At 37.2% G+C, this 23610-nt stretch overlaps 2 protein-coding genes and 1 pseudogene across 8 annotated transcripts; 1 reads left to right on the top strand and 2 right to left on the bottom strand.

Annotated features, from left to right (window-relative positions):
* Positions 1-50: 50 nt before the first annotated feature.
* On the bottom strand, positions 51-5092 carry LOC113100363 (multifunctional protein ADE2-like; annotated as a pseudogene).
* A 28-nt stretch (positions 5093-5120) lies between these two features.
* Positions 5121-18224, top strand: LOC113100361 (amidophosphoribosyltransferase-like). Of its 6 annotated transcripts, none has more exons than XM_026265183.1 (12): positions 5121-5338; positions 5455-5683; positions 12543-12609; positions 12756-12962; positions 13064-13176; positions 14737-14882; positions 15686-15758; positions 15905-16056; positions 17062-17189; positions 17278-17499; positions 17592-17712; positions 17855-18224. In XM_026265183.1, exons 2-12 carry the CDS (start codon positions 5556-5558, stop codon positions 18016-18018), a joined length of 1521 nt encoding a protein of 506 aa, XP_026120968.1. In that variant the 5' UTR covers positions 5121-5338; positions 5455-5555; the 3' UTR covers positions 18019-18224. The 6 variants fall into 6 exon arrangements, with proteins under 6 accessions (XP_026120968.1, XP_026120967.1, XP_026120969.1 ...); XM_026265184.1 differs by lacking the exon at positions 5121-5338 and adding an exon at positions 12378-12429 and having other exon boundaries at positions 5550-5683; XM_026265185.1 differs by lacking the exons at positions 5121-5338; positions 5455-5683 and adding exons at positions 6464-6984; positions 12378-12429.
* Positions 18225-18600: 376 nt separating this feature from the next.
* Positions 18601-23032, bottom strand: LOC113100364 (uncharacterized). Of its 2 annotated transcripts, none has more exons than XM_026265189.1 (10): positions 22825-23032; positions 22618-22684; positions 22422-22474; positions 22099-22129; positions 21979-22004; positions 21811-21886; positions 20114-21642; positions 19820-19853; positions 19656-19707; positions 18601-19347 (listed from the first exon to the last, which is right to left on the bottom strand). In XM_026265189.1, exons 1-10 carry the CDS (start codon positions 22906-22908, stop codon positions 19308-19310), a joined length of 1992 nt encoding a protein of 663 aa, XP_026120974.1. In that variant the 5' UTR covers positions 22909-23032; the 3' UTR covers positions 18601-19307. The 2 variants fall into 2 exon arrangements, with proteins under 2 accessions (XP_026120974.1, XP_026120975.1); XM_026265190.1 differs by having other exon boundaries at positions 22422-22496; positions 22825-22855.
* Positions 23033-23610: the final 578 nt, after the last annotated feature.

The raw sequence follows: 23610 nt of genomic DNA, 5'->3' as shown, positions 1-23610 counted from the left end.
TCCAGGTATTCAGCATGGATGCTCGAAGTTTGACCCAAACCAAATGGTCATTAGACCCAGAAATCTGAGCTGCCAAACTGAGCGGCAGCTTCTGGAGAAAGAACCGTGGAGCAAACCAGACCTGAAAAAGAAAGAACGAGAGAATTATTTAGGATTACACCTACAATAACTGCAATGTACACTACTATTCAAAAGTTTGGGGTCAGCAAGATTTAAAAGAATAATGACAATAATACTACTTTTATTTAACACAACACATTTACAATGTTACAAAATATTTCAATATCAAAGTTGAATTTCTCTATTTTCTTATGTAATTTAACAGTCTTTTTCACAATATTACTGTTTATAATTTTTGACTGACTCTGTTGTAGAGTGCAGATAATCACATCATATTTAAGGACAGTTAAATCTATCTGTACCACTAGGCATGCGAAGAGAGATGACCAGATGTCCTCTGAGCACCCCAGTCAGGGGTAATGGGAGGACAGTTAATAACGGATACGCAGTGTTTCCTGACATCACAGGACCTAATGCATTACTTTCTGCCCGCCACTGCAACAAAGATGGTTGGTATGCCATCACCTGAGAAAAAATAATAATATTCATAGATTTAATTAAGTACTGAATATATGCAATAACACTCTACTTAAAGCATTCTGGATTAAAATATTGATGTTTGAAATATTAACCACTGTAGCTAACACTAGTAGGTTTTTTTTAATATACATTTTATATAAGATAATAGATCTGCAGAAAAAAGACATTCTGTTCTTAGTGTTAGTTATGTAGTTGTGTTTGGTCATACCCTCATATTCAGCTTTGATGCGGAGTGTCTCATCAGGGCCTTTATGGGCAGAGGTGACTCTAAGATGGCAGGGGAATACCATAAGAGCCACAAGCCTTACGGATCTTCTCACAGTGAGCCACATCTGAAGTAGAGCCCATCAGAACGATGACCCTTCCTTTCCCCTGTGACTCTAGGAGAAGCTAGATGCACACACAAACATTTTCTCATCAGATTCAGGTTCTTCCACAAAAATAGCCTTATTGTGATATTGGTTATATGTCACTGACAGCAGAAAAACAACAACAATAATCAGTTTGATCTATTAGGAATCCCATTCTAAAGTGAAAAGTTTCAGGCAGTAAAGGTTGGTGATGTTCATTCAGACTGGGATAATTCATTTAGATGTTCTGCAAGACTTGGAATGTGGGGGCACTGCGGTCTTAAGAGGTTAATGGTGTGAAAGCCTGATCTGGGTGAATTAACTAAATAGCACAAGGTCACAGAGCTCTACTTTAATGTTCAGCTTCTTGATGCAGTTTATGATAAATTAAATTGACTGCAGTCAGTTTTTATTACTTAAGGATCTTTAAAATCATGATTAAGTGGACTAGCGGCAGACAATTTCTTCTATATTGTGACATGCAAGTGTAATGAATGTCGTTCCAAAATCTGTATGAGTTGCCTTCTTATTTTGAACATAAAAAGATATTTTGAAGATTGCTGGTAATCAAACAGTTTGTGGTTCCCATTGACTTCCACAGTAGGAAAAACGACATAAGGGATGAGTAAATGACAGAATTTTTCCACATGATTTGCCACATTTGCGAGTGGTAAAAATGCTTGAAATGCTTGAAATTTAAAAATAATTTAATCCAGAAATCAGATAAGGGTGCAATTTAAACAGTTCAGTGAAAAATATGTTTGCCAACTATTAAAATGCTATTGACATAGAAGGTTTTAATATCAAACCTGAGGTAGCATCACACACACAAACAGATTAACTGATCTCTTTCCAAAATTGCATTGACTGCTCTAAAATTTAAGACAAATAGTTCAGGACACGGTTTAGGACACAGAACAGGACACATATACATATATTTTCGATAACTGTTTTATTTCCAGAATGATCTCAAAGTAAAAATAAGCGCTAAAGTCAGATTTTGTGGTGGCGGTGCTTTAAAATGAAATTAAGTGATGAAAAATGTTGAAAGTCTGACAGTTATTAGTTGTTGAGTACTACACTAAGGTTAACCCTGACCTGCCGGATTTAAATGTTTTGAAAATTATTAACGTTGGAAAACATTCATTCGAAATTTTAAAAAAAGCAATTGAAATGTAATCAGAAGTAATAAGTACCATTACTTTAAAAAAGTAATTGAAACAGTAACAATATTTATTACATTTTAAAACAGTAACTTGCAATTTGTGACCCATTACATTTCCAAAGTAACCTTAAGCCAAAAACATGATTTTAAAAAATGAGGTGAATTTCATGCTAACTTGTGCAATTTTAATATGAATAGAGAGGGGGAAAAAAGTGTGATTTGTATCGCTATATTACAGGAAGTGTAAAAATTAAGTTTTTGTAAAACTTTGTACCTTGACTCGCTCTGCAACCCACTCAAAGTTCCTCTTCACCATCTGCATGGCCTCAGGAGTGACTTCTTTCAGGTCACGGTACACCTTCACAGAGAACACCATTTAAACTGACAGTCACAGTCATACAGATCATACTACAGGTAGATCAATTCTCTCTAATCAACGAATATCTGGAAAGACCTCGATCATAGCAGGACATCTGCTTCCTCAAAATTAATAAACTCTTAATGATGGCTAGCTTTACTCCAGTGAAGAATTTTAGTGTAAATCCTTTTCATGTCTGACATGTATAAGATGTTTTACCTGTTTGTCTTTCTGCTGGCTGCGATCCCCAGCAGGCCAGAGTCTCCACGAGTCGTTGTCAATCACATCAGCCAGAACAATCTCTTTTGTTGTCACGTTCACACCAAATTCAATCTAAAATTATGGTTAATGGGCATTAAACATTTACCATAGGAATCAATAGTAGCAACTATCACTACCACCAGTTACACTAACAGAAACGTCCTTTAAAAGTGCTAGTTCAATAAACTCCGGTTTCTTACTTTCATATCCACCAGCGTGCAGTCCTGCGTGGCCCAAGCCTTCTCCAGGACTTCAAAAATGGCCACTGTGCTTTTACTCATGATGTCCACCTCACAGCGGCCAATAGTCAAACCTGCCAACTCAAAACCAGCTGCCAAAAGCTGCTCCTCTGACCACTGAGGATCGTTATTGGCATCATCCTGAACGATGGAAGAAAAACTGAGGGCATCAATATAGGAAATATGTGAAATGTGATTGATAAAATGCCTTCTCAACAACTTTAATTCTAAATAACAGAACCTCACCTTAAAGAACATCTCCATTTTAAGAGGAGAGAAGCGGTAGCCCTCTTTGACCCCAGGGTTGCGTTTGAGGAAGGAGCCTGTGGCTATTCGTCTGCAGACCCACTCAATGGGTATCATCTCACATCTGGACGCCACAAAAGCGGTCTCAGAATGCTGCCTGACAAATGCCGTCTTGAACCCTGAAAGAGAGTGGTAGAGTCATGATTCACATTACTGTGTATAGAAATGATCAAATTATTGGTCTAGTAAATTAATGGCATTACAAGCAGAGAACAGATATATACTGACACTGACTGTGAGGAGTATAGGTATGACAGACAAAAGACAAATGCTTTTACAAAGTGAAACTGGGACAGCAGTCTTAACAGCCTGGACACAGCAAGCATGCGTGACATTTCAGTTTAATTAAAGGAAGCATGGCTGTCACATGGCAGTCATTTCCCCAGAGTATACACACCAACTTTAATTCACTAAAATTGCTGAGGTTGTGCAAACTATTTTAAATGTAAATGCCCTCTTGCAACTTTGAATTTGGGCCTCTCTTGTCTTCAACTAGATAAAACTTTTGAGAAATACTTGCTTGCCTGTTTACAGCACACCACCAATCTTTTGAATGAATATTGTTTGTGACAAATGTGCAAATAAATTAACCAGCTTGTCAAAAGACGAAATAAAAACAAATCAACAGAAAGGAAATCTCACCAGCATCCTGTAAAAGTTTGAACACGCAGCTGGTGGTCTTGTTGGCAATGGCTGCCTTGCCCTCCATCTGATCCTTCCGAACCGCATTGCCCGCTGTGATCTGATCTTTAGATTGGACCAGAACATGACCCGGCTCATCCACAAGCTCAAAGATCTGCTTGGTCTTACCCTCATTCAGTTTTTGACCTAGTTTCAGTTCTTCACATAAAAACCAAGAGAACAATGCATGTTAATTGATGTAAGTGTATGTGACTTTGAGATGTAAATCACTGCAAATTATGGTGACACAAGCACATTTGGGTTTGAAATTATGACAATAAATATAGCCATAAGCAGTTTTTCAATCCATTATTATATTAATATAATAATATATAATACCAGTATTATTATATATATTTTTATTTCAAAATTGTACACCAAATAAAAATCAGTATGGCATAAGCAACACGAAGGAAGCCATTTTTCTGAAAAACATAAAACAATAAGGTCTCTTTCAGTCCCTCATGATGGCTTGACAATTTTATTTTATTTTTATCAATTTATTTAATTTTAAATGTCAAATATTTGATCTTATTAAGAAAAGATCTGCTGGGGAAAAATTGACCGAGTCTAAGAAAAATTAAAATACCGTTTGATTAAATAAATAAAAAAAAAATTGTAAAAAGTGTTTTCTTCTTGATGGATGCACCCACCACTTAATTTTCTTTAGAGCCATTACACAATTTTCTGAGAAAATCTTTAATAACAAAAGACTATACGTTTAACAACAGAGAGATACTTTCTAAAAACTTGATTTAGACTATTTTTTAAAACATTTCTACTTAATTATTGAAGCCTTATCATTTACTCCTATTCTGATTTAGCTTGACTGAAAATACTTATATTACCTCTAGTAATATTACCGATCGTTAGAGAAAAGAACTGAAGTATTAACTCATGCCATATTGGTGATTTTTATTCAATGCGCAACTGCAGAGTGCACGGAGTCAAAACATGATAACAGAAATAATCAAGCAGACAAATTAAATCAAACTTACCTGTTGTGTTCGCCATTACTGTTGATCTTCGTTTTTCCTGCAAAATATTATTAGACACTTGATTATTCTATGTTGCTGGGTTTCAACCAAACGTTTCAATAACTACTTGTTGATCGGAGAAAGGCTTATGTAAGTATGTCGAGGAGGAGAGCGAGACTCAGCTAATTTATTTTCAGGAGAGCAAAGCGTTGCGACACTCTGTCGATTCATAAAAACCAATCAGAGTCGTGCCATCTTTACCACGTGGGCAAAATCTTAATCTGCATACTTTAAAAGACAAAATACTTATCTATTGAACCGAAGCAAACAATCTTACGGAATCTTTACAAACTACAATTGAAGTAATGCTGCGAAAGACATTGATTTATCCACCAGACTTTGTACGTTTATTGGTTGGACAAAACTTGCTCTTTTTTTCCCCCACAAAACTTTTCTGTTTTTCCTCTTCTCAAGCCTGTGCTTCAAAGCTGGCGATTTTGTTCATTTGTGTTGCCAGATCCTCTGCCGCATGTTCCGCTGCGAAACACGTGCTTCGAGTGACCAGCCAAATACACGCTTACAATACAAACCCATATAGCTCGCTTTAGAAAGGAGGATATGGAGTTTGAGGAGTCGGGCATTGGGGAGGAATGCGGGGTGTTCGGCTGCGTGTCTGCGGGGGAATGGCCAACACAACTGGAGGTCGCGCAAATTTTGACACTTGGACTTGTTGCTTTGCAGCACAGGTAAGGACTAAAGGACTGGTTCCAATAGAGGTGACTTTTATTCTGGAGTTTGAGACCATGACTATAGAACAAACATTTTAAGATCATCCCTGCTGAAAAACATAACTTGCTGGTTTCCCAACATGGCCAGGCTGTTCTGTTGGATTTTAAAGGTGAAGTGGAAGACCATGTTAAACCAGCTTAGACCAGCAATCTTTTGTCCTCAGTTAATCTTGGTAGCCCAATATTCAATAAGCTTTTGCTTAAACATTATGTTCTATACTTCTTTACAGATCATAAGTAAGTATACCAAATTTAGCATTTTTACCAATGTACTTCTAGGGGTTTTGGCCAGTTTTTAGCTGGTCAAGCTGGAAGACTAATTTACTCCAGCTAAAACCAGCAAATAATCTTAGGCTGGGTTATTTATGTTTTATGTTTTCCCAGCATGGATCTCCCTGTGGTTGAAAAAAATCTTCCCAAATTAAATAAACCTCGTTTAACATATAGTATGGATGGTGTACAAACTAAAAATGTTTTGTTCTTAATTTATGAACATGAATAATTCACTGCTGCAAGTTTTGCAATGACCTAATCTGTTTTCTTAAAGGGGTCATATGGTGCTGCTAAAAAGAACATTATTTGGTGTAATGTGTTTATGTAGTTTAAGGTTCAAGAAGCGCATAATTTTACACATACTGTACATTATTGTTTCTCCTTCTATGCCCCGTAGATTTTTTTTACAATTTTACAGGGCTCATCGTTCTGAAATGCAAGGTGTGCTGTGATTGGCCAACTATCCAGTGCATTTTGATTGGCTGAATACCTCAAGCGTTGTGTAAATGTTACACCCCTTAACATATTGTGATCGAGTCCAGCCGGAGCGACGATACACTGACATAAAACCCATTATAAATGTGATATAAACATGATTTCCAGTTGTGTCCTCTTTTGAAAGGCCAAACAAAGTAGTTTTACTTTATTAACGAAACAGCGAGCAGAGCAGAGTGAGCAGAGGCCGGAGGCCGGCTTGAGTGAGCAGAGGTGAGCCGGATTCTATGAAGGATCTTACGACAGCCACATGTGAGGACCCCGGGCTGGACTCGGCTTCATCTACAGTGAAAGGCAATCTGGCGATCCACAGTGCAAAGTTGTTGTATTTTCTAAGCGACCAGCACAGATCAGCTCCAGGCATGACGAAGCGGATATCGTCCTCTTTTGGAAGGCCAAACAAAGTAGATTCACTTTCACAGTGAAACACACAACGTCTATACAACATAGCGTTAGCGACGGCAACAACAATACTACAACGAGAATAAAAGGTATGCCGCCTTTCTTTGCAAAAACATCTGGGCGGTGTTATGAAGCTCTTCCCACAGTGACGTAGAGATGTGGGGGCGTTAGAACGAGCCGTCTTAACTTTTATAAAGAATCTCTCTTTAGATTTGAAACTTTAGTCTTTGAAACTTTACAGATCTTCTCTATGCACCAAGAGCTTGTAACACTCCAAAAAGAAAGGAAAAACTGAAATCGCATCATATGACCCCTTTGATATTATAATGCCTTACAAATGCTGATGAAGCCCAAGGAAATGATAATAATAGTTTGCAATAGCCTGCAGCCATGCAGTTGAATCACACATCAATAGACTTCCATTGTCTTGCCGTCTCACCGATTGTTCAGATGTGATTGCATTAGATGCCATTGAACAGATAGAGGTGATCTCCATGATCGGAATGTATGGATCCTCCTCTTCTTTGCATTGGAAGTCTATATTCTCAGACCAATCTGTGCTGCTTTCTCCATCATCAGTGCTCTGATGAAACTGTTTACAAAGCAAATGATCCCCTAAACACACAAGATATAGTGTTATATGGGTCAAAGAACATCTTTGTTCACTGACAATTTCTTAATATGATACTTGGTAACACTTTAGAATAAGGTTCCATTAGTTAATGTTAGTTAACTACTTTCGTTAACATGAACTAAGCAAGAACAATCCTTCTACAGCATTTATAAGTCTTAGTTCATGTTAATTTCAACATTTACTAATGCATTATTTAAATCAAAAGTTGTGCTTGTTAAAATTAGTTAATGCACTGTGAATTGCCATGAACTAAAAATGAATAACTGTATTTTAATTGACTAACATTAATGAAGATGAATAAATACAGTAATAAATGTATTATTCATTGTTTGTTCATGTTAATTAATACATTAACTAACATTAACTAATGGAACCTTATTCTAAAGTGTTACCTGATACTTCTGTCAGAATCCATTATCTATTCAGTAATTAATATTTATTTTATTGTAGCGTTATGACTCTTAGTTCCAATCCCTTTTATTTAAACTTTCAGATGACAAAATAGTTCAGGATTGTTTGCCACTGATGTGCCGCATCTGTTATGAAATGCTGTCTATCCTGTAAATGTGTTCTTATTCCTGTCTTGATTCTATTAGTCAAACTGAAGTCACATGATCAACTCACACCTCACTCTCACTCTGCTCATTACAAATTTGAGTTTGTCTCTGTATTGAGGAGAAAATAATGCAAAACCTTCATCTGCAGCTTTCCTTTTTCTTCCTTTGGTAGCCACTGCATGCTCTCCCCTTGTGTATGATGGGTCACTGCTTTCTACATTGCAAATGTAGGCACACATATTGAGACAACACAAAACATTTCATTTAAAAGGATCATGGGTCAGTGGTTCTTAACTGGTGGGCCATGAGCAAAAAAAAAGGGTTTGTTCTGATAGCATTGCTACCAGCAGATGAAGAAACGATACTAAGTGCAAATAATTAAATGTAAATTTCTGTAATTATTAAAGGCCTTTCTGCATGTTTAAAGGAGGAAAACACTTCCCATATCTTGTGTTGCTGACGTCAAAGGCTTTGTGTTTGATCAAACTGTTATTTAATTCGTCAGAAAATGATGAATGGACTGGTTGCATCATCCTCAAATATGCCCTCATTTTCAAAATCCATGAACAAAGCATTGCAAATTAAAATAAAATATGACTACAATAAATATTGATTCAAGAATTGAATCGGTGTATTGTTGCAGTGTGTTATTGTCTTAAAAATATATATTTTTAAATTATTACAATTGTTTAATTGTAAAATCTTTTTTTTCCCATGATATCAAATTTGGTCATGCTTTGGGCCACCACATATCTAATTTCAAATTGGATGCGAAACCAGTTGAGAACCACTGGTATAATAATTTTATTACCTGGATTCCTTCTGTAGTTATGAGTGTCATCGTATATGGAGTCAGTGGAGACATGTTGTTCATATTCTATCTGAGGACTGCCATTTGACCTCAGTATCCTGGCATTCATTTCAGGCATCCCATATTCAACATCTGACACTTCCTCTGGTCTTGTTAAAATGCCTTGGGTGTCAACTTTTTTCCGAAAGACCCTTGCAGAAATGGCAGGAGATCTCAAAGCGGCCTCATCCATGGGTGATTGGTCATATCTAACCGCAACAATGTCATTGTCCTCCTGTGGAAGTCCGCCCATGGAGTGCTCATCAAAGGATGGTGGAGTAAACATCCTGGAGTTCCTCAGTAAACTATTTGTGTCGGAAAACTCAGTGTAACTCAGACGACTTCTAGGAGGCTTGGACAAAAGGGCATCCAGCTGTTCATAGAATCTCATGACACGGCGAGGATCTCCGATATCTGCTTTTCCTCTCTGCAGAGAGCGGTAGAGGTACTTCAGGTTTTTGTACTTAGTGCGACACTGTTTCCAGTCCCTTTCCACGCCCTGCTGAAGAAGCCTTCGTGAAATTTGCACGAATATGTCTTTGTTTCTGGTTGAGCCCTGTAGCTGTCGCTGAATGCCTTCTTCAGCCCAGATCTGAAGCAGTGCGGCCACCTCTTCCTCACTCCAATTTCTGCCCGAGTCGTGAACTGTGATTATGTTCATCTCGTTTGCTGCTGCTGTTGCTGAAGAAGAAATTAGTTTTTGTAAAAAAAAATGAAGATGTTGATACAACATTCATGTTTATCTCAGAACTCACCTGCCTCTCTTGCAATCAGGGTATGAGTCGCGGCAGTCATTATTGTTTGCGTCTCTGCCAGACTTTCATCTTAAAGAAATCATGAACAGATGCAGATGATGAACTTGATGGTAATCTTGTACCATCACTGTTTTGTTGTAATTAAAAACACACATCTTACCGTCGTCAATCTTGATCACCTGTTCTTCGACAGGTTCACGTCTCATGGCCACCTGGTTCCTGTCTGGTATGTTCCTAGACGACTCATTCTCTTCAAATCCACCCTCGATGTCTTTACCCTGCATTATAGCATCAAGCTCAGCAAAGAACCTTATCGGCCGGCCTTGACTCTTGCTGACTTTGTAGTCATATTTCATGTTCTTATACTTGGTGCGGCACTGTCTCCAGTCTCGCACCACGCCGTGTTGGCGCTCCAGCCGACATGCCATCTCCTGGAAGATGGCCTTGTTTCTGTGGGAGCGTTGGAGCTGCTTGTGAACCTCCTTGTCGGCCCAAACAGTAAGTAGAGCCCGAACTTCCTTGTCGGACCAGTGCCTCCCTCCTTCCAGCCCTAGAAGTACATTGGTTCTCACTTAAAAACAGGTTTGGCAAGATCAGGCAGAGGAAAATTTAATATAAACAATGGGGTGGGATTTGCACACCCACCAGGTGGGTTTTTAAAAATCCACCAGGTTTTTGTTTTGACTTTTCGACTACAACAAAGTTTGGCCATGTGACACAAGTGTGTGTGTGTGTGTGTGTATGTATATATATATATATATATATATATATATATATATATATATATATATATATATATTAGCTAAAGTATTTTAGTTGTCTGCATAACTAGAAAAATGTATTCATAAAAAAATGCTCATGGAGTAAGACAAGTTTTTCAAGACCATGGAAGTCCTGTTCTCTTCAAAGGGTGGGGGAGGGACAGTTTAATGCTTGTTTTTGTCTTATTTTAAATGTAGTAAATTTATGGCCCCATAGTGGGCACTGGCTCCTGGTTGAGAGCCACTGTTATAATAAAAAATGTTTTATTTTATAAATTTTTTAAAATATATATATTATTTATATTTGTAATTAATTATGCAGGTTACACACAAAATATAAAAAAGAGCAAATATCCAACTGGAACTTGAATGCTTCATTCAAAAATGAAGCATTTATGATCGTAGCTTTGTTATCATGTGAGAGTTACCTTCCTGAAGACCTGGCAGTGAAGCAGCCTCCTCTCTTCTGACAGCCGTCGGCTCTTCATCTGCCATGTAAGGCCTTTTGGTCGGTGGCCTGCTATCTGCTGAAGAGTGTTTGTAGTTGGTCTGCGTAGGCCTCCAGTCTGGAAGAGCCATGCTCCTACTCTGAGCCTTACAGTCAATCCAGTCTCTACACACCCCAAGCTCTCTCAGACGGCTTGAGATAGCCTCATACTTGGCCCTGTTTTCTTCCTCTTCCCAGGCTTGTCTCTCCCTCCACACGGAAAGCAGTGCTTTCACTTCCTCCCCTCTCCAGTGTCCAGGTGTGTCCCTCTGCCTCTTGTCCTCACCAGCATGCCTTTTTTGTTGGTCTGTTTCAGGCTCCATGTTTCTAAGCTTGCCTAGAAATGGCTTCTGTTAGTTCGCCTCTGCCTTTATCCTCTCTGCTCCCCCTCCCTGTTGACTTTAAGCTCAGTGTCCAAGGCAACCAGACGACTGAGCCAGTTAGGAACAGCCACGTGACCGAGAACAGCCACATGACTGGCTTAAGCTGTGTGCAGCGGGGGAGGGCCAGGGAAGAAATGTGAGAAGTGGCTTGGCGAATGAGCTGCACTTGCTGCGTCGATCTTTACTCAGTAAGACACGTGGAATAGGCTCAGAGGCATTTGGCTGTGCTAACACGTCAGTTTCGAATGTCTTTTGTGTTTATTTGGTCACATCTTTGGGATGAACTGACAAAACTTTCCCTCATGCTTTCTGTCTTCTTTTCCCTCATACACTCTCTCTCTCTCTCTCTCACACACACACACACACACACACACACACACATACTCTCTCTTTCTCTCTCTCATTCCTCCTCCCCCTCTTTCTCATTGTCATTCTCTGCCTAACCGCTTCACATAAACCAGTTTGATCTGCTTTAATCACACACTGTGCAGTCATTCACTCATTGAAACAGAATTGGTTTGATTTTGATTTTGTTCGTGTAAAATATCGGGAAAGAATGGGAGGGACACATTCTCTATTCAGACTATTCTTGCAAAGACATGTTTTCTAAGATTACCACATGCAATATCAATTCTTCACAAACACCATAAATGTTTCTTAATATCTGCACTTTATTATTATTATTATTATTATTATTATTATTATTGTTAAAGGTACATTCCCTTGTTCAAAGAAAAGATTATCACATCAAGAAATTTATAAAAAAATCATGTAGGCTACACTCTCACATCATGAGATTAAGACTTAAGCCATGTTAGAAGCTTAATAAAAGCCTTTACATTTTTTTGTTAGGTCACATAGCTACTATATTTTTGGTTTGAACACTGACAATATGAATCACGCCAGATTGTAAATGGATAATTTCTACAATGTAATCAGTAACTGAAAACTTTTGTGTAATCTCCAGGTGTCAGTATTTGCTACTTTTCAAACTGCATTTTTCTGAAACAGCAATATTTTGTATCATTATAAATATCTTTACTGTTTTTTTTTAGCATTTTAATGTGTCCCTGCTGAATAAACTAATTGACACCACATTTGTGATTGGTATGTATGTGTAAGAATGTATAAGACAACTGCTAAATCTAAATAACCTAAAGTTATTGTAGATCTTTAATGTGAAAAAAAAACCCTCTTTTACTGTACTCTTTGTTCAATAGGGGTCAGGAGAGTGCTGGGATTGTCATGAGTACTGGAACAAACCCACCAACATACACCACCCTAAAGGTAATGTAGGAATAACACAGCATTTCTATGCATATAGCATCTGCTTCTTACTTAAAACATGATTTGTTCCTGTCCCTTGAGCCAACACGTCAACATACAGCAATAAATGCAAGATTAGGCATGCCTGACATAATTGCTTCTCACAGGGCATGGGTTTAGTGAATACAGCTTTTAAAGCAGAGGATTTGCTGAAACTGCGCAATGGTAACCTAGGCATCGGACACACACGTTACTCCACCACGGGCATCTCAGAGCTGCAGAACTGCCAGCCTTTTGTGGTAGACACTCTGCATGGCAAGATTGCAGTAGCACACAATGGGGAACTGGTCAATGCCTCCGCACTGCGCAAGAAGGTGGGCTTCGATTCTTTAGGATTGCATGAGAATCCACATACAGTTTCAGGAGAAGGGAGGAGGTTTTGTTCTATTTGATATAAAGTATTTGGGTGTTGTAGGTTATGCGCCATGGCGTTGGCCTCTCCACCAGCTCAGACAGTGAAATTATTACCCAGCTCCTAGCTTTGACTCCACCCATGGAGGAGCTAGACACTCCTGATTGGTTGGCTCGGTAAGTTGTGCATGTACACAAATCAAGTACTTGAGTAAAAGTACAGATACATATAATGAAATATCACTCCAGTAAAAGTACTTTTTAATGTACTGAAGTAAAAAAGTACTTATAGATAGATTTTTGCAATTTTATATAGGCTACTTGGTTTAATTTTACATGAGCAAAAACTTTTTTTATAATCCTACTGCTCAAAATACCTGGGATTTTCCCAAAATAACCACAATATGGAGTCAAGATATATTTTTGTAGTTGTTATGGACTACATTGATGAGAGTGATGTAGTAATGTTCACTGTGAAGCTTACACTGCGATGTACATGAGCGAAAACCGATTTGACCATCAGATTTTAACCAATAAAAAAAATGTTTTGTAGAACATCACAGTTATATATGACATGAGAATAAGACTTGAAGTTAGGAAGAATATTTGAAGGGAAATAATTATATTTTCATAATGATTTTTTTCCTCTAAAAACTTGTCTGTGGTGTAAAAAGACCCCTGGCCAAATGCCCCCAGAGGGCATGACTTCCCACTTTGATCATTACTGTAGTTACCATGTTCTGAACATCACACCCTTTCTTTTCCCCCGTGATGTAATCTGTCTAGGTGGTTGAATAAAAATATTTAGACTTTATATCTAAAAATTATCTAAACTTACCAGTGTGGGGTAAGTTACTTTCAAAAAGTAATTAATTACTAATAATGATTACATCAATAGTGAATTTAAATTACTCTACCAATTACTCTGTCCATAAAGTAACTTAGTTACTTTATTATTCAAATCACTAATTAGGCTACGTCTTAGAATTCCTATAAACCTTAATAGAAATTAAACTCTTTGTTCTTTCAGTTTGAGTCAAACATGGAATAGTTTAGCATTTTAGCTTAAAACAACTACTTACAAATACTCAAATTTTTTTAAATAAAAAAATGTAACCTCCTTTTGTTTACAGATATAAATACTGTGAATAAAAACATATCTGAATTTTAAAAAGGCATAAGAAAAGTCAAACAATACATTTCAGTTTGGCAAGTTACTTAAGGTTTCTCTCTGGATCAGGAAAAACTAAAAGTGAATGTGCTGGCATGCAGAGGGTTAAAGACGCTTCATTAAATTTTATGTTTAGACAGGAAATTTTGACTCGCGAACTAAACTGTTCATTTGAATCAGTGAGTTGTCGACTCGAGAACCGATGCAATTCGTTTGGTGCGATTTGCAAACCGATTTAAAAAGTTTCATTGAAAATAATCAGTTAATTCTTGAATTAGACACCGCTTCTGCGTGTCGGAGCACTGATATATTATAAGGAGTAACGATAGGTTTTATGAAATGTAGTGAAGTAAAAAGAACGATATTATGCTTTAGAACATAGTGAAGTAACCATAAAAGTTAATCCAAATAAAACTACTACAGTAAAGTACAGATACTTGAAAAATACAGTACAGTACAGTAATGAATTAAAGCTACTCTGTTACTGTCCACCACTGCTGATTGCAAAGTGAAGTCCACTTCTGCAGTCTTCATTTTTATGTATATTTATTGTTTGTTTTTCTCAGTATAAAGAACCTGATGACTGAGACGCCTACTTCGTACTCACTGCTAGTGATGTATAAAGATGTGATCTATGCAGTGAGAGACCCCTATGGAAACAGGCCTCTTTCTATTGGACGTCTAGTGCCCATCTCCAGACTGCACAGCTCAGGTGTGTGATTGAGCAGTGAGGGAAAGGGTTTGAGGTCACATCTCCGCATCTGTCATGAGTTTTGGTCACTTATATTTTTAGGAATTTCCTATATTTGATGACAACACAACAGATGCTTTAAGTGCTGTTAAGGGCTATAAATATTGGTATTATAAATATTGAATTTATAGTTATAGTGTAAAATCGAATAATTAAGCATTTTTATTATTGTATTAAAATTCTTATGGCAAATATTTTTTATTGTTTAATTAATTTTAGTAGTAATAATAATAATAATAAAAACAACATGTATTATCTGTGAATAGCTCTCACACACAACTATAAGGTACAACATGCTACAACTGGTAATCAACTTCTGAAACCAACATGGACACAATCATACTACAACAGAAACACAGGCCCAATTATATAGTGTCAAGACCATCAATTTAGATTAAAATGTTATGGAGTGTGACTGTTGAGCTTTCATTTTAGTATTTTAAATGTAGTAGCTTAATTGTGTTTCTCCATGATTTTTGGGGGCTGTTAAGAGGAATATGTATATACAGTGGGGCTCGAAAGTTTGGGCACCCCTTGCAGAATCTGTTAAAAAATAACATGCATTTAGTATGAGCTCTCTTATTTTTTGAAAATTACTCATATTTTCACAGATTCTGCAAGGGGTGCCCAAACTTTCGATCCCCACTGTATTCATGACTGTGCATGTTACAGGATGCAAAATAAAGTCTGAAGTGGTGCATGTGGCCTGTCTGTGCAGTACATTAGGTCTAGAATGGTGCTAAACTTGTTTTTTAATTCTGTAGGTGCTGAAGAAACAGACACTGAAGGCTGGGTGGTCTCTTCTGAGTCCTGCAGCTTCCAGTCCATTGGAGCAAAGTATGTTCACATCATTCTAACAGAAACACTTTGATTACTCTTTTTGACTATCTATGCATTTCTTTAAAGGAGTTTCCATCTCAAAGCCTTCTCTCAAATCATTTAGTTTGTTTATTGTGCATGTGTTTTAATTTTTCTGTTGTTAGGTATTATCGTGAAGTACAGCCTGGAGAGATCATCCAGATCTCTAAAAATGGAGTGAAGAGCCTGAGTGTTGTCCCACGGCCAGATGGAGACCCTCCTGCCTTCTGCATATTTGAGTATGTTTACTTCGCCAGGCCAGACTCCATATTTGAAGGTAAGTTCATAATGTTTAAGATCATTCTTATCTTTTGAGTGAAAGGAAAGATGGTGATTTAACAGTAATATTTGGGTTAAACCAAATGATTGGGGTTATTAAGATTTACAGCCACCTTGTATTGTTACAGATGTTGGTAGTATAGTGTGAATAAACAGCGTGTTCACTTTCTCCATATTACCTGCACTCAGATTTCCCCATTTGTTCAAGTCTGTCTTATGATGCTTTTTGTTAAAATTTCAGATCATGCTTCTACATTTTTGTATCCCAGCTCACAGTTAGTCTGATCAAACAGAGTGAAAGTGAAGAGAAGTGAAAGTCGTGACATTTGTATGCGCAAACATACTTGGCAATAAAGCTCTTTCTGATTCTGATTTGCCAAGTATGGTGACCCATACTCAGAATTGGTGCTCTGCATTTAATCAATCCAAGTGCACACACACACACCATGATCACACAACCGGAGCAGTGGGCAGCCATTTGTTCCAGCACCTGGGAAGCAATTATACCTTTTAAGTAAAAGGGAACACCACAGGCCTTTTTCTCAGTTTTCTCGTCGCCTACTAAAAACAAAAAAACAAAAAACATATTTTTTTTATTTAAAACCTATTTTCTCACCAGTAATTGAAACTGCTCAAAAGTGAGTCAAGATAGTAAGCATTTTAAGATTTCTATTTTAAACAACTACTGTACTTATGTCTGTTCATCAAAGAATCTTGAAAAAACATGCTGCACAACCAGTCTCAACTTTGATAATAATAATAAATGTTTCTTAAGCAGATCAGCATATTGGAATCATTTTTGAAAGATCATGTAACACTGATATTTAATATATTTAGTTATAACATTTATTAAGAATCAGTTCTTTCAAAAACATTAAAACAAAATCTTAGTGACCCTAAATTTGGAACGGTAGTATATATTATTCAGTATTATGTAAAGGGTTTTAATGATATATTTATGTAATATTAGGTGAAATAAGTAGTATTTTTGTGTGTGTTACAGGTCAGATGGTGTATACAGTGAGGCAGCGCTGTGGACAGCAGTTGGCCATTGAGGCTCCCACTGATGCTGATGTAGTGAGCACTGTTCCAGAATCAGCCACACCTGCAGCATTAGGATACGCACAACAAGTGAGTAATAAGGATGCTGTGCACATCTGCTATAATGCTTTATTGTTTCTGATCCATTAAAAAGTGTTACATTCTGTCACTTTCTCAGTCTGGGCTTCCATATGTAGAGGTGCTGTGTAAGAACCGCTACGTGGGCAGAACATTCATTCAACCAAACACTCGCCTACGTCAGCTTGGAGTTGCCAAGAAGTTTGGGGCGTTAACAGATAACTTTGCTGGCAAACGAGTGGTGCTTATTGATGATTCGATTGTGAGGGGCAACACCATCTCCCCTATTATTAAACTGCTGAAGGAAGCAGGTGCCACAGAGGTAAAATATATTTGAATCAGTACTGTATGTTTGCTGCTTTGATCTATTTTCACAGACACAGTGTTTTTGTCTCATCACATGACACATCACAGGTCCACATTCGAGTTGCATCACCTCCAATCAGGTTCCCTTGCTACATGGGCATTAACATTCCTACCAAAGAGGAGCTAATTGCTAACAAACCAGAGTTTGAGGATATAGCAGGTTATATTGGTAAGTCAGGAGCAGATTTGTTTAATTGCTAAGGTTTTTTAATGAATACACAAATTATGAAAGTAATAAAAACACTTCCCATCTGAAAACAGAAAATTTTAGTTGATAATTATTGGGTTTGTTTTTTCTTTGCTCTGAGCAGGTGCTACAAGTGTCCGTTATTTGTCAGTTGAAGGCCTGGTATCTGCCGTTCAGAGTGGGATAGAGTCACATGGGAAAGATGCGAGGATCAGCACCAAGACTACTAGATTTGGTCATTGCACAGCCTGCCTCACAGGAAAATACCCAGTGGAGCTGGAGTGGTGAATTTCGTCCCTCCGAACTGCTATTCACATAAATGTCTATTCATTTCTGTATAGAATAGTTTTTTGTTTGTCTTTTGAAAATCTTTTGTTAATATTACGAAAACCAGAAAGCTGTTGTGCTGCTTTAACAATTGTAAATGTCATTAAAGCCAGGCCAAATACTGTGTGAATTAAAATAAAACATGCTATTTTTCCTATTCTCAAACATTCCTTTAACCTGTTAAATGTCACCCCGTCCCGTATACGGGACACCTACGTTGACTATACTATATTACAATCAAATCTAATCTGATCTTGACAAACTATATATTGTTGGAAAGGTCTAAGACTCCCAAATATTTTTTTTACCAATATTTTTTGTAAAAAATTATGTAGGAAAAGTAATAGATGAATTTATGACAAGAGTGCACCCTCAGAAATCTACATTACAAAAGGAGCTTTGACCTTTGTTTAAAAATAAGACTTCCTCGTTGCCTTTTTCTCTATCACTTTTTAGAAATCATCAGAAGTTATATATCACTTGAAAACATAAAATCTCAAAATTCATCCTTCAAAACCCATTTTAAAATCAGACATTGCATTACCATGTAAATGGCACATCAGAATCATGTTACAAAATGTTTTCAGTCATGAATTTAGGTTTGTATCATGCACATTCATCTCTATCTTCAAAAACATGAGTGACAGTTAACAGGTTAAGAGTTGCATTAAAAGCATTCCTGTTGCTGTCAGATTTTAAACCACTACTTTTAGTCAAGATTCTTTCTAGTAAAATCACTACAGCTTGTAAATATCAAAACGATGAACCGATCTGTTTCAGTATCCTTGTAAGCTTCTGGACTTGTTTCTTACTTTTGAATCTATGTGAGCTTTAGAATGCATGCAATTGTTATGCTTTTTCTGTTAGTCCTCAAGAATGCACAAAATGAAACTATGTGAAATGCACATATTTGTTTATTAAAAATTAAAAAAAAAAAAATAACTTGAATTATTAACAGATAAACATTACATTCATCAACGCACATGTAATTGGACACTTGTTAAAAAAGCAATACTGGGTTGCATTAAAATTTATAATATTTCAAAGTGACGGAAATATTTACACAGCAAAATTTTAACAAACTGCTGCATTTACAGGTACATAATATTTCAAAATAGAAAACAGGAAAACTGATTTTTAAGCACTAAGTCCCATGCTTCTTCAATAAGGGAAACTTCATATATTCACAATACACGTTGTTTATCCCACAAGGGGAAATGCAGGCTGTGGGACGCCTATCGGAAAGCACATCACTGCAGAAGACCATACTGCAGTCGCCTCCTGGAGAGACTGAAGAAAACAGATTCTTACTCACCATGTTAAATATTTGATCATTCACAAAAACTAAAATCTTCATTTTTCAGGAATGCACAATATATTACCATCATTTTGGTTCTTGGCCAATATTGCAGATTTTCACTAATTCACTATAGCACTTTTAAAAAGTTATTAATTTTGGTTAAAGTTAGTTTTATATCTTATTTATGCAAACTATATTAGACAGAATTTTAACATTGCTACATCCCTAGAAAAAGTCATTTATGGACTAGTTAAAATGAAAGCTGTGAGAAATGAACAGTACTTTGTGCAGAAATTACCTAAGAGAGAGTGGTGAGGTGCCCTGGTTAATGGGTCTCATGGGCGATACAGCTGTTGAAATAAAATATTGATGAGTTAACATTTTGTAATATCTGTAAGCGAGATACAGAGGCCGTGATGATACGGAGCAGGTATTTTTAGACATTAAAATGTGACTACAAACCCTCCACTGTATGAACTCTGCTTGGGGCATCTCTCTGCAAAGGAAGTGGAGAAACCAATGGTTTACTCTTGTTATTGTTAAACTATTAAAAAATCCTTTTTGTTAACTGAAATACTGTTGAAGTAAAATATTAGATCAAAAACCTGAACGGATATTATAAATATTGCCTTGGCAATTAACTGAAATAAGTACAAAAATGACTAAATGGCAATTCAAAATAATAAATAATACTAAAACAACTACAACTATATATATATATATAAAATGCATAAGTCATATCGTTTCTGCTCTTACCCAAGACATATTTAATTTAGCCTCCCTGATTTTTCTGAGGTTTCCAGTGCCCATGAGGAACCGTGGACTGGGGCACTGTAGGAGGACAGCTCTATCCATGGTGTGTTTGTCTTCAAAAGGTTCTGACATGCCAGGGGTGATATAGCTGTCTCTCAGCTGGAGATGTTTAAGTGGAGAACGACTCTCTCTGAAGCGTTTGAATCGGAGTGACTCTTCCACTTCAGGCTGACGGGGGCGTTTCTTGAGCTTGTCTCTCAGGGGAGTCAGAGCGAGAGCAGACATGCTGGAGGAGAAAAAGCTGGGGCTTCGGGACGGCTCCTTCATGTGTCTCTCACACAGGTGACAGTGGGAGGAAGGACACGGTGATGATGTCCCACGACAGATGAAGTGGTGATACAGCTTTCTGAACTCAGCATCAATCTGCAGTTCACTGAATGAGCAGGTGGACTGAGGGCCAGAAAGAGAGCGTTGACGCTTGGATAGAGTAAAATGGGATTTCTCCACCTTGGATAAGCTTCGGTCAGGGTGGTCGTAAACAGACCACCGGGGTGAGGACAATGGCACCTGTTTGGCACCATAAGGAGATCTGAGGACCTCAGGATGGGACAGATGGTGGACAGGAGACCTCCGCTTTGGACTTGCTGTTGAGTTTATGTGTCTTTCCATGTTCAGCACACCAGGTCTGAAGCTACTTTTTCCACTAGGAGATAAAACACCAGTGAGACCACAGTGAGGGGAGGGGACTGGAGAGTGAAGGCGGTCCCTGAAACAGTCTTTATCCAATGAGGGAGGTCGGGAGGAAACTGATATTCCTCTCCGGTCAATAAGAGACAGATCTGCTCTGCTTTGTCGTGGAGACATAAGAACCGATGAGGCAGGAATAGCATTAAATGTTGGTCCAACCTCATAGGTTTGATCCAGATCTGGAGATTGGTCACTACATGAGGGGGAACCACTATATGCAGGTGTGGAGAAGTCAATCACACGTGCAGGTTTACTTGTTAAATGCATATCAGTCCATGTACACTCATCAGTCACACCGCTCACATCCACTCTGTTCCTCCTGGGTGAGTAAAAACAGGCACTGGCCTCATAGGATGAATTTTTGAGTGGCGAAGACCTTGATTTGTTCTTAAGCAAATGTTTAAGTTTGTCAGTGCTCTTGAAACAGTTGCTAATGTTTCTTTGAACTGGACTTTGACTGGTAAATGAGATCTCTGTTGTTTTGTTCAGAGTGCAGCTGTGTCTCTTCTTAATGGATGCATTGCGATGCAATAGGCCACCTTGCCAGTGTTTGTGGCGGTACTTCTGCACTACGGCCCTCGCCGTATCAGTCACGTGCTGTCGCCGGTATGCCTCGCCAATCTGGTTGAGCATGCTGGGATAGACATCCAGGAGGGTACTTCCATGGCTGCTCAGTGTTTTCTCCAGTTCTTCATCCTCTTCTTCAGGCTGAGATGAGTCACCCCACAGAGAATCAGATGTGTTATTCAGATTCATAGAGAGCTGGAATGAATCACCTCTGTGCCCTGGAAGATTATAATTGAGACATGATTGTGATGGCAGCTCTAAATATAATTTTTAATTTCTTCAATAAATGAATGTAAGAGCATACAGTGGGTAGTTCATAAATAAAAAAAACTCAAATGTTTATTTTGTGCTAATAGACATATAATTGTTATATACTCATTGCTTACACAAATTTTCACTGTTTTCATTTTGACTTGAGCCATTAAGATCATCCTCAGTGATCCCTGACACATCCATCTGAAACTGGTGGAAATAAAAAAAAATAATAATTAATAATAAAAATACTTTGTGTTTAATATATATATATATATATATATATATATATATATTACTACCTGATCATTCTCCTGGTCCTCAAACTCTATAAAATACATAGGATAAAAAGATTAAACATGTAAAATAAGTTTAAATAGCATTATAGAAATGACCCAAAATCAAAACATTTTGTTTCTTACCTCTCATCGAAATGTCTGCTCTAACTCGAGTCTGCATATTAGAAAATAAATTTAATATCGATAGAAACTTTATGCAAACTTACACAAACTTGGGCAAAAAAAAACAAACACAAAAAAACACACCCATATTTCAGGTCATAGCTAATGTAAACTTGTGTATTACCACAACTATCATGATTATGTCCTACTGAAGAGCACCAGTATCTTATTTGCAGTGGGAATTCATTATGTCCATGAATATTAAATAAACAAAATCTAAATATTTCAGAAAATATTCATGTTAGATATGCTTTCTGGGTTATATTTACAACATTGACTCTCACCTTTAATGCTTCCAACTCACGTTCTCCCTCTACACTGTCAATGGGCACAGGACCTGCAGTCATTTAATACACAAACTCAGAAACAAATCAATGTTCAGGTAAAAACAACACAATATATATTTATGTATTTATTTGTAATAGTCCAGAGAGTAGAAATGCTTAGATATGAAGGTTTAATTTCGATATTTTAGCCTACCTCTACCAGTCCTGCAGGTCATTGTTTTCAGACAGACGTCTATCCCAGGATCATTCAGACTAGAATACTATAAATAACGTAACAAACAGGCTCTGTTAAGATTACACGTTTACACATATATTCGCTACAGTTTTTTAGAAACATATCATTTGGTAAAAAATGCGCCAATATAACGTTACTTTATCTGTAACATCTACATCTACGTACCTTTTGAAAAATAGCTTCCATTGCGTTTCTAAACACATCGTCGTTTCTCTTGAATTGATCTGCATATAAAGAATTTGCAGACATATTGCATTAACAAAATCTATTGCAAAAAAAATATTTGACCAATATAAATGGAGATGTACAGCAGCAACACGTCTGAACTTTCAAAATTCTCCCCGAGTGAAAAATTCGAGCTGTGATTGGACGTTCTTTCAAGCTACACGAAAACGTCATCTTGAAGCGCGAATTTGTCAAATAGGCTGTCCGAGTCATCTCCACGAATCGGTTCTTTCGAGCAGTTTGCAGGCACAAAAGAGATTCTTTGTCATTGTGTATCCATAATCCACATGGTTTGCTGCAATTTTATATGCAAAAAAATTGATTTATTTTTCGATAACGTTATTATTATTATTATTATTATTATTATTATTATTATTATTATTATTATTATTAATAATTTATTTTAGAAACTTGTTGCAGTGATTCAGCACATTAGTCCATATTCGTTGGTTAACTTTTACATCATACAATACAAAATAAATAAATAAATAAAATAAAATAAAATAATTACATCTGTTGTATATGATGCGATTCAGTCTGATTCTTGAATGAGTCGTTCAGACCTTTGCGAACCTGTTCAAAAAGTATTGGTTATGGCTAGTTTGCAAAAGAGGCGCCAATTAACTGCTAGGCTGGAATTAATTGTACGTTGCAATTTCTGAAATGTAATTTTCGCTCAGATACGACAGCAACATTCCTTCATGAATTGGTGCCCAATTTTAATTT

This window comes from Carassius auratus, unplaced genomic scaffold, assembly GCF_003368295.1.
Source record: "Carassius auratus strain Wakin unplaced genomic scaffold, ASM336829v1 scaf_tig00217263, whole genome shotgun sequence".
NCBI classification, from domain to species: domain Eukaryota; kingdom Metazoa; phylum Chordata; class Actinopteri; order Cypriniformes; family Cyprinidae; genus Carassius; species Carassius auratus.
This window is presented reverse-complemented; position numbering and strand designations above follow the sequence as displayed.

Coding starts and splice junctions, on each gene's coding strand:
- LOC113100361 (XM_026265183.1), top strand. CDS start 5,556: ATGGAGTTTGAGGAGTCGGGCATTGGGGAGGAATGCGGGGTGTTCGGC. Junction 12,610..12,755: donor CAACATACACCACCCTAAAG/GTAATGTAGGAA, acceptor TGCTTCTCACAG/GGCATGGGTTTAGTGAATAC. Junction 12,963..13,063: donor CCTCCGCACTGCGCAAGAAG/GTGGGCTTCGAT, acceptor TGGGTGTTGTAG/GTTATGCGCCATGGCGTTGG.
- LOC113100364 (XM_026265189.1), bottom strand. CDS start 22,908: ATGTCTGCAAATTCTTTATATGCAGATCAATTCAAGAGAAACGACGAT. Junction 22,130..22,421: donor GTGAGTTGGAAGCATTAAAG/GTGAGAGTCAAT, acceptor TCTAATATGCAG/ACTCGAGTTAGAGCAGACAT. Junction 21,887..21,978: donor AGGACCAGGAGAATGATCAG/GTAGTAATATAT, acceptor TATTTCCACCAG/TTTCAGATGGATGTGTCAGG.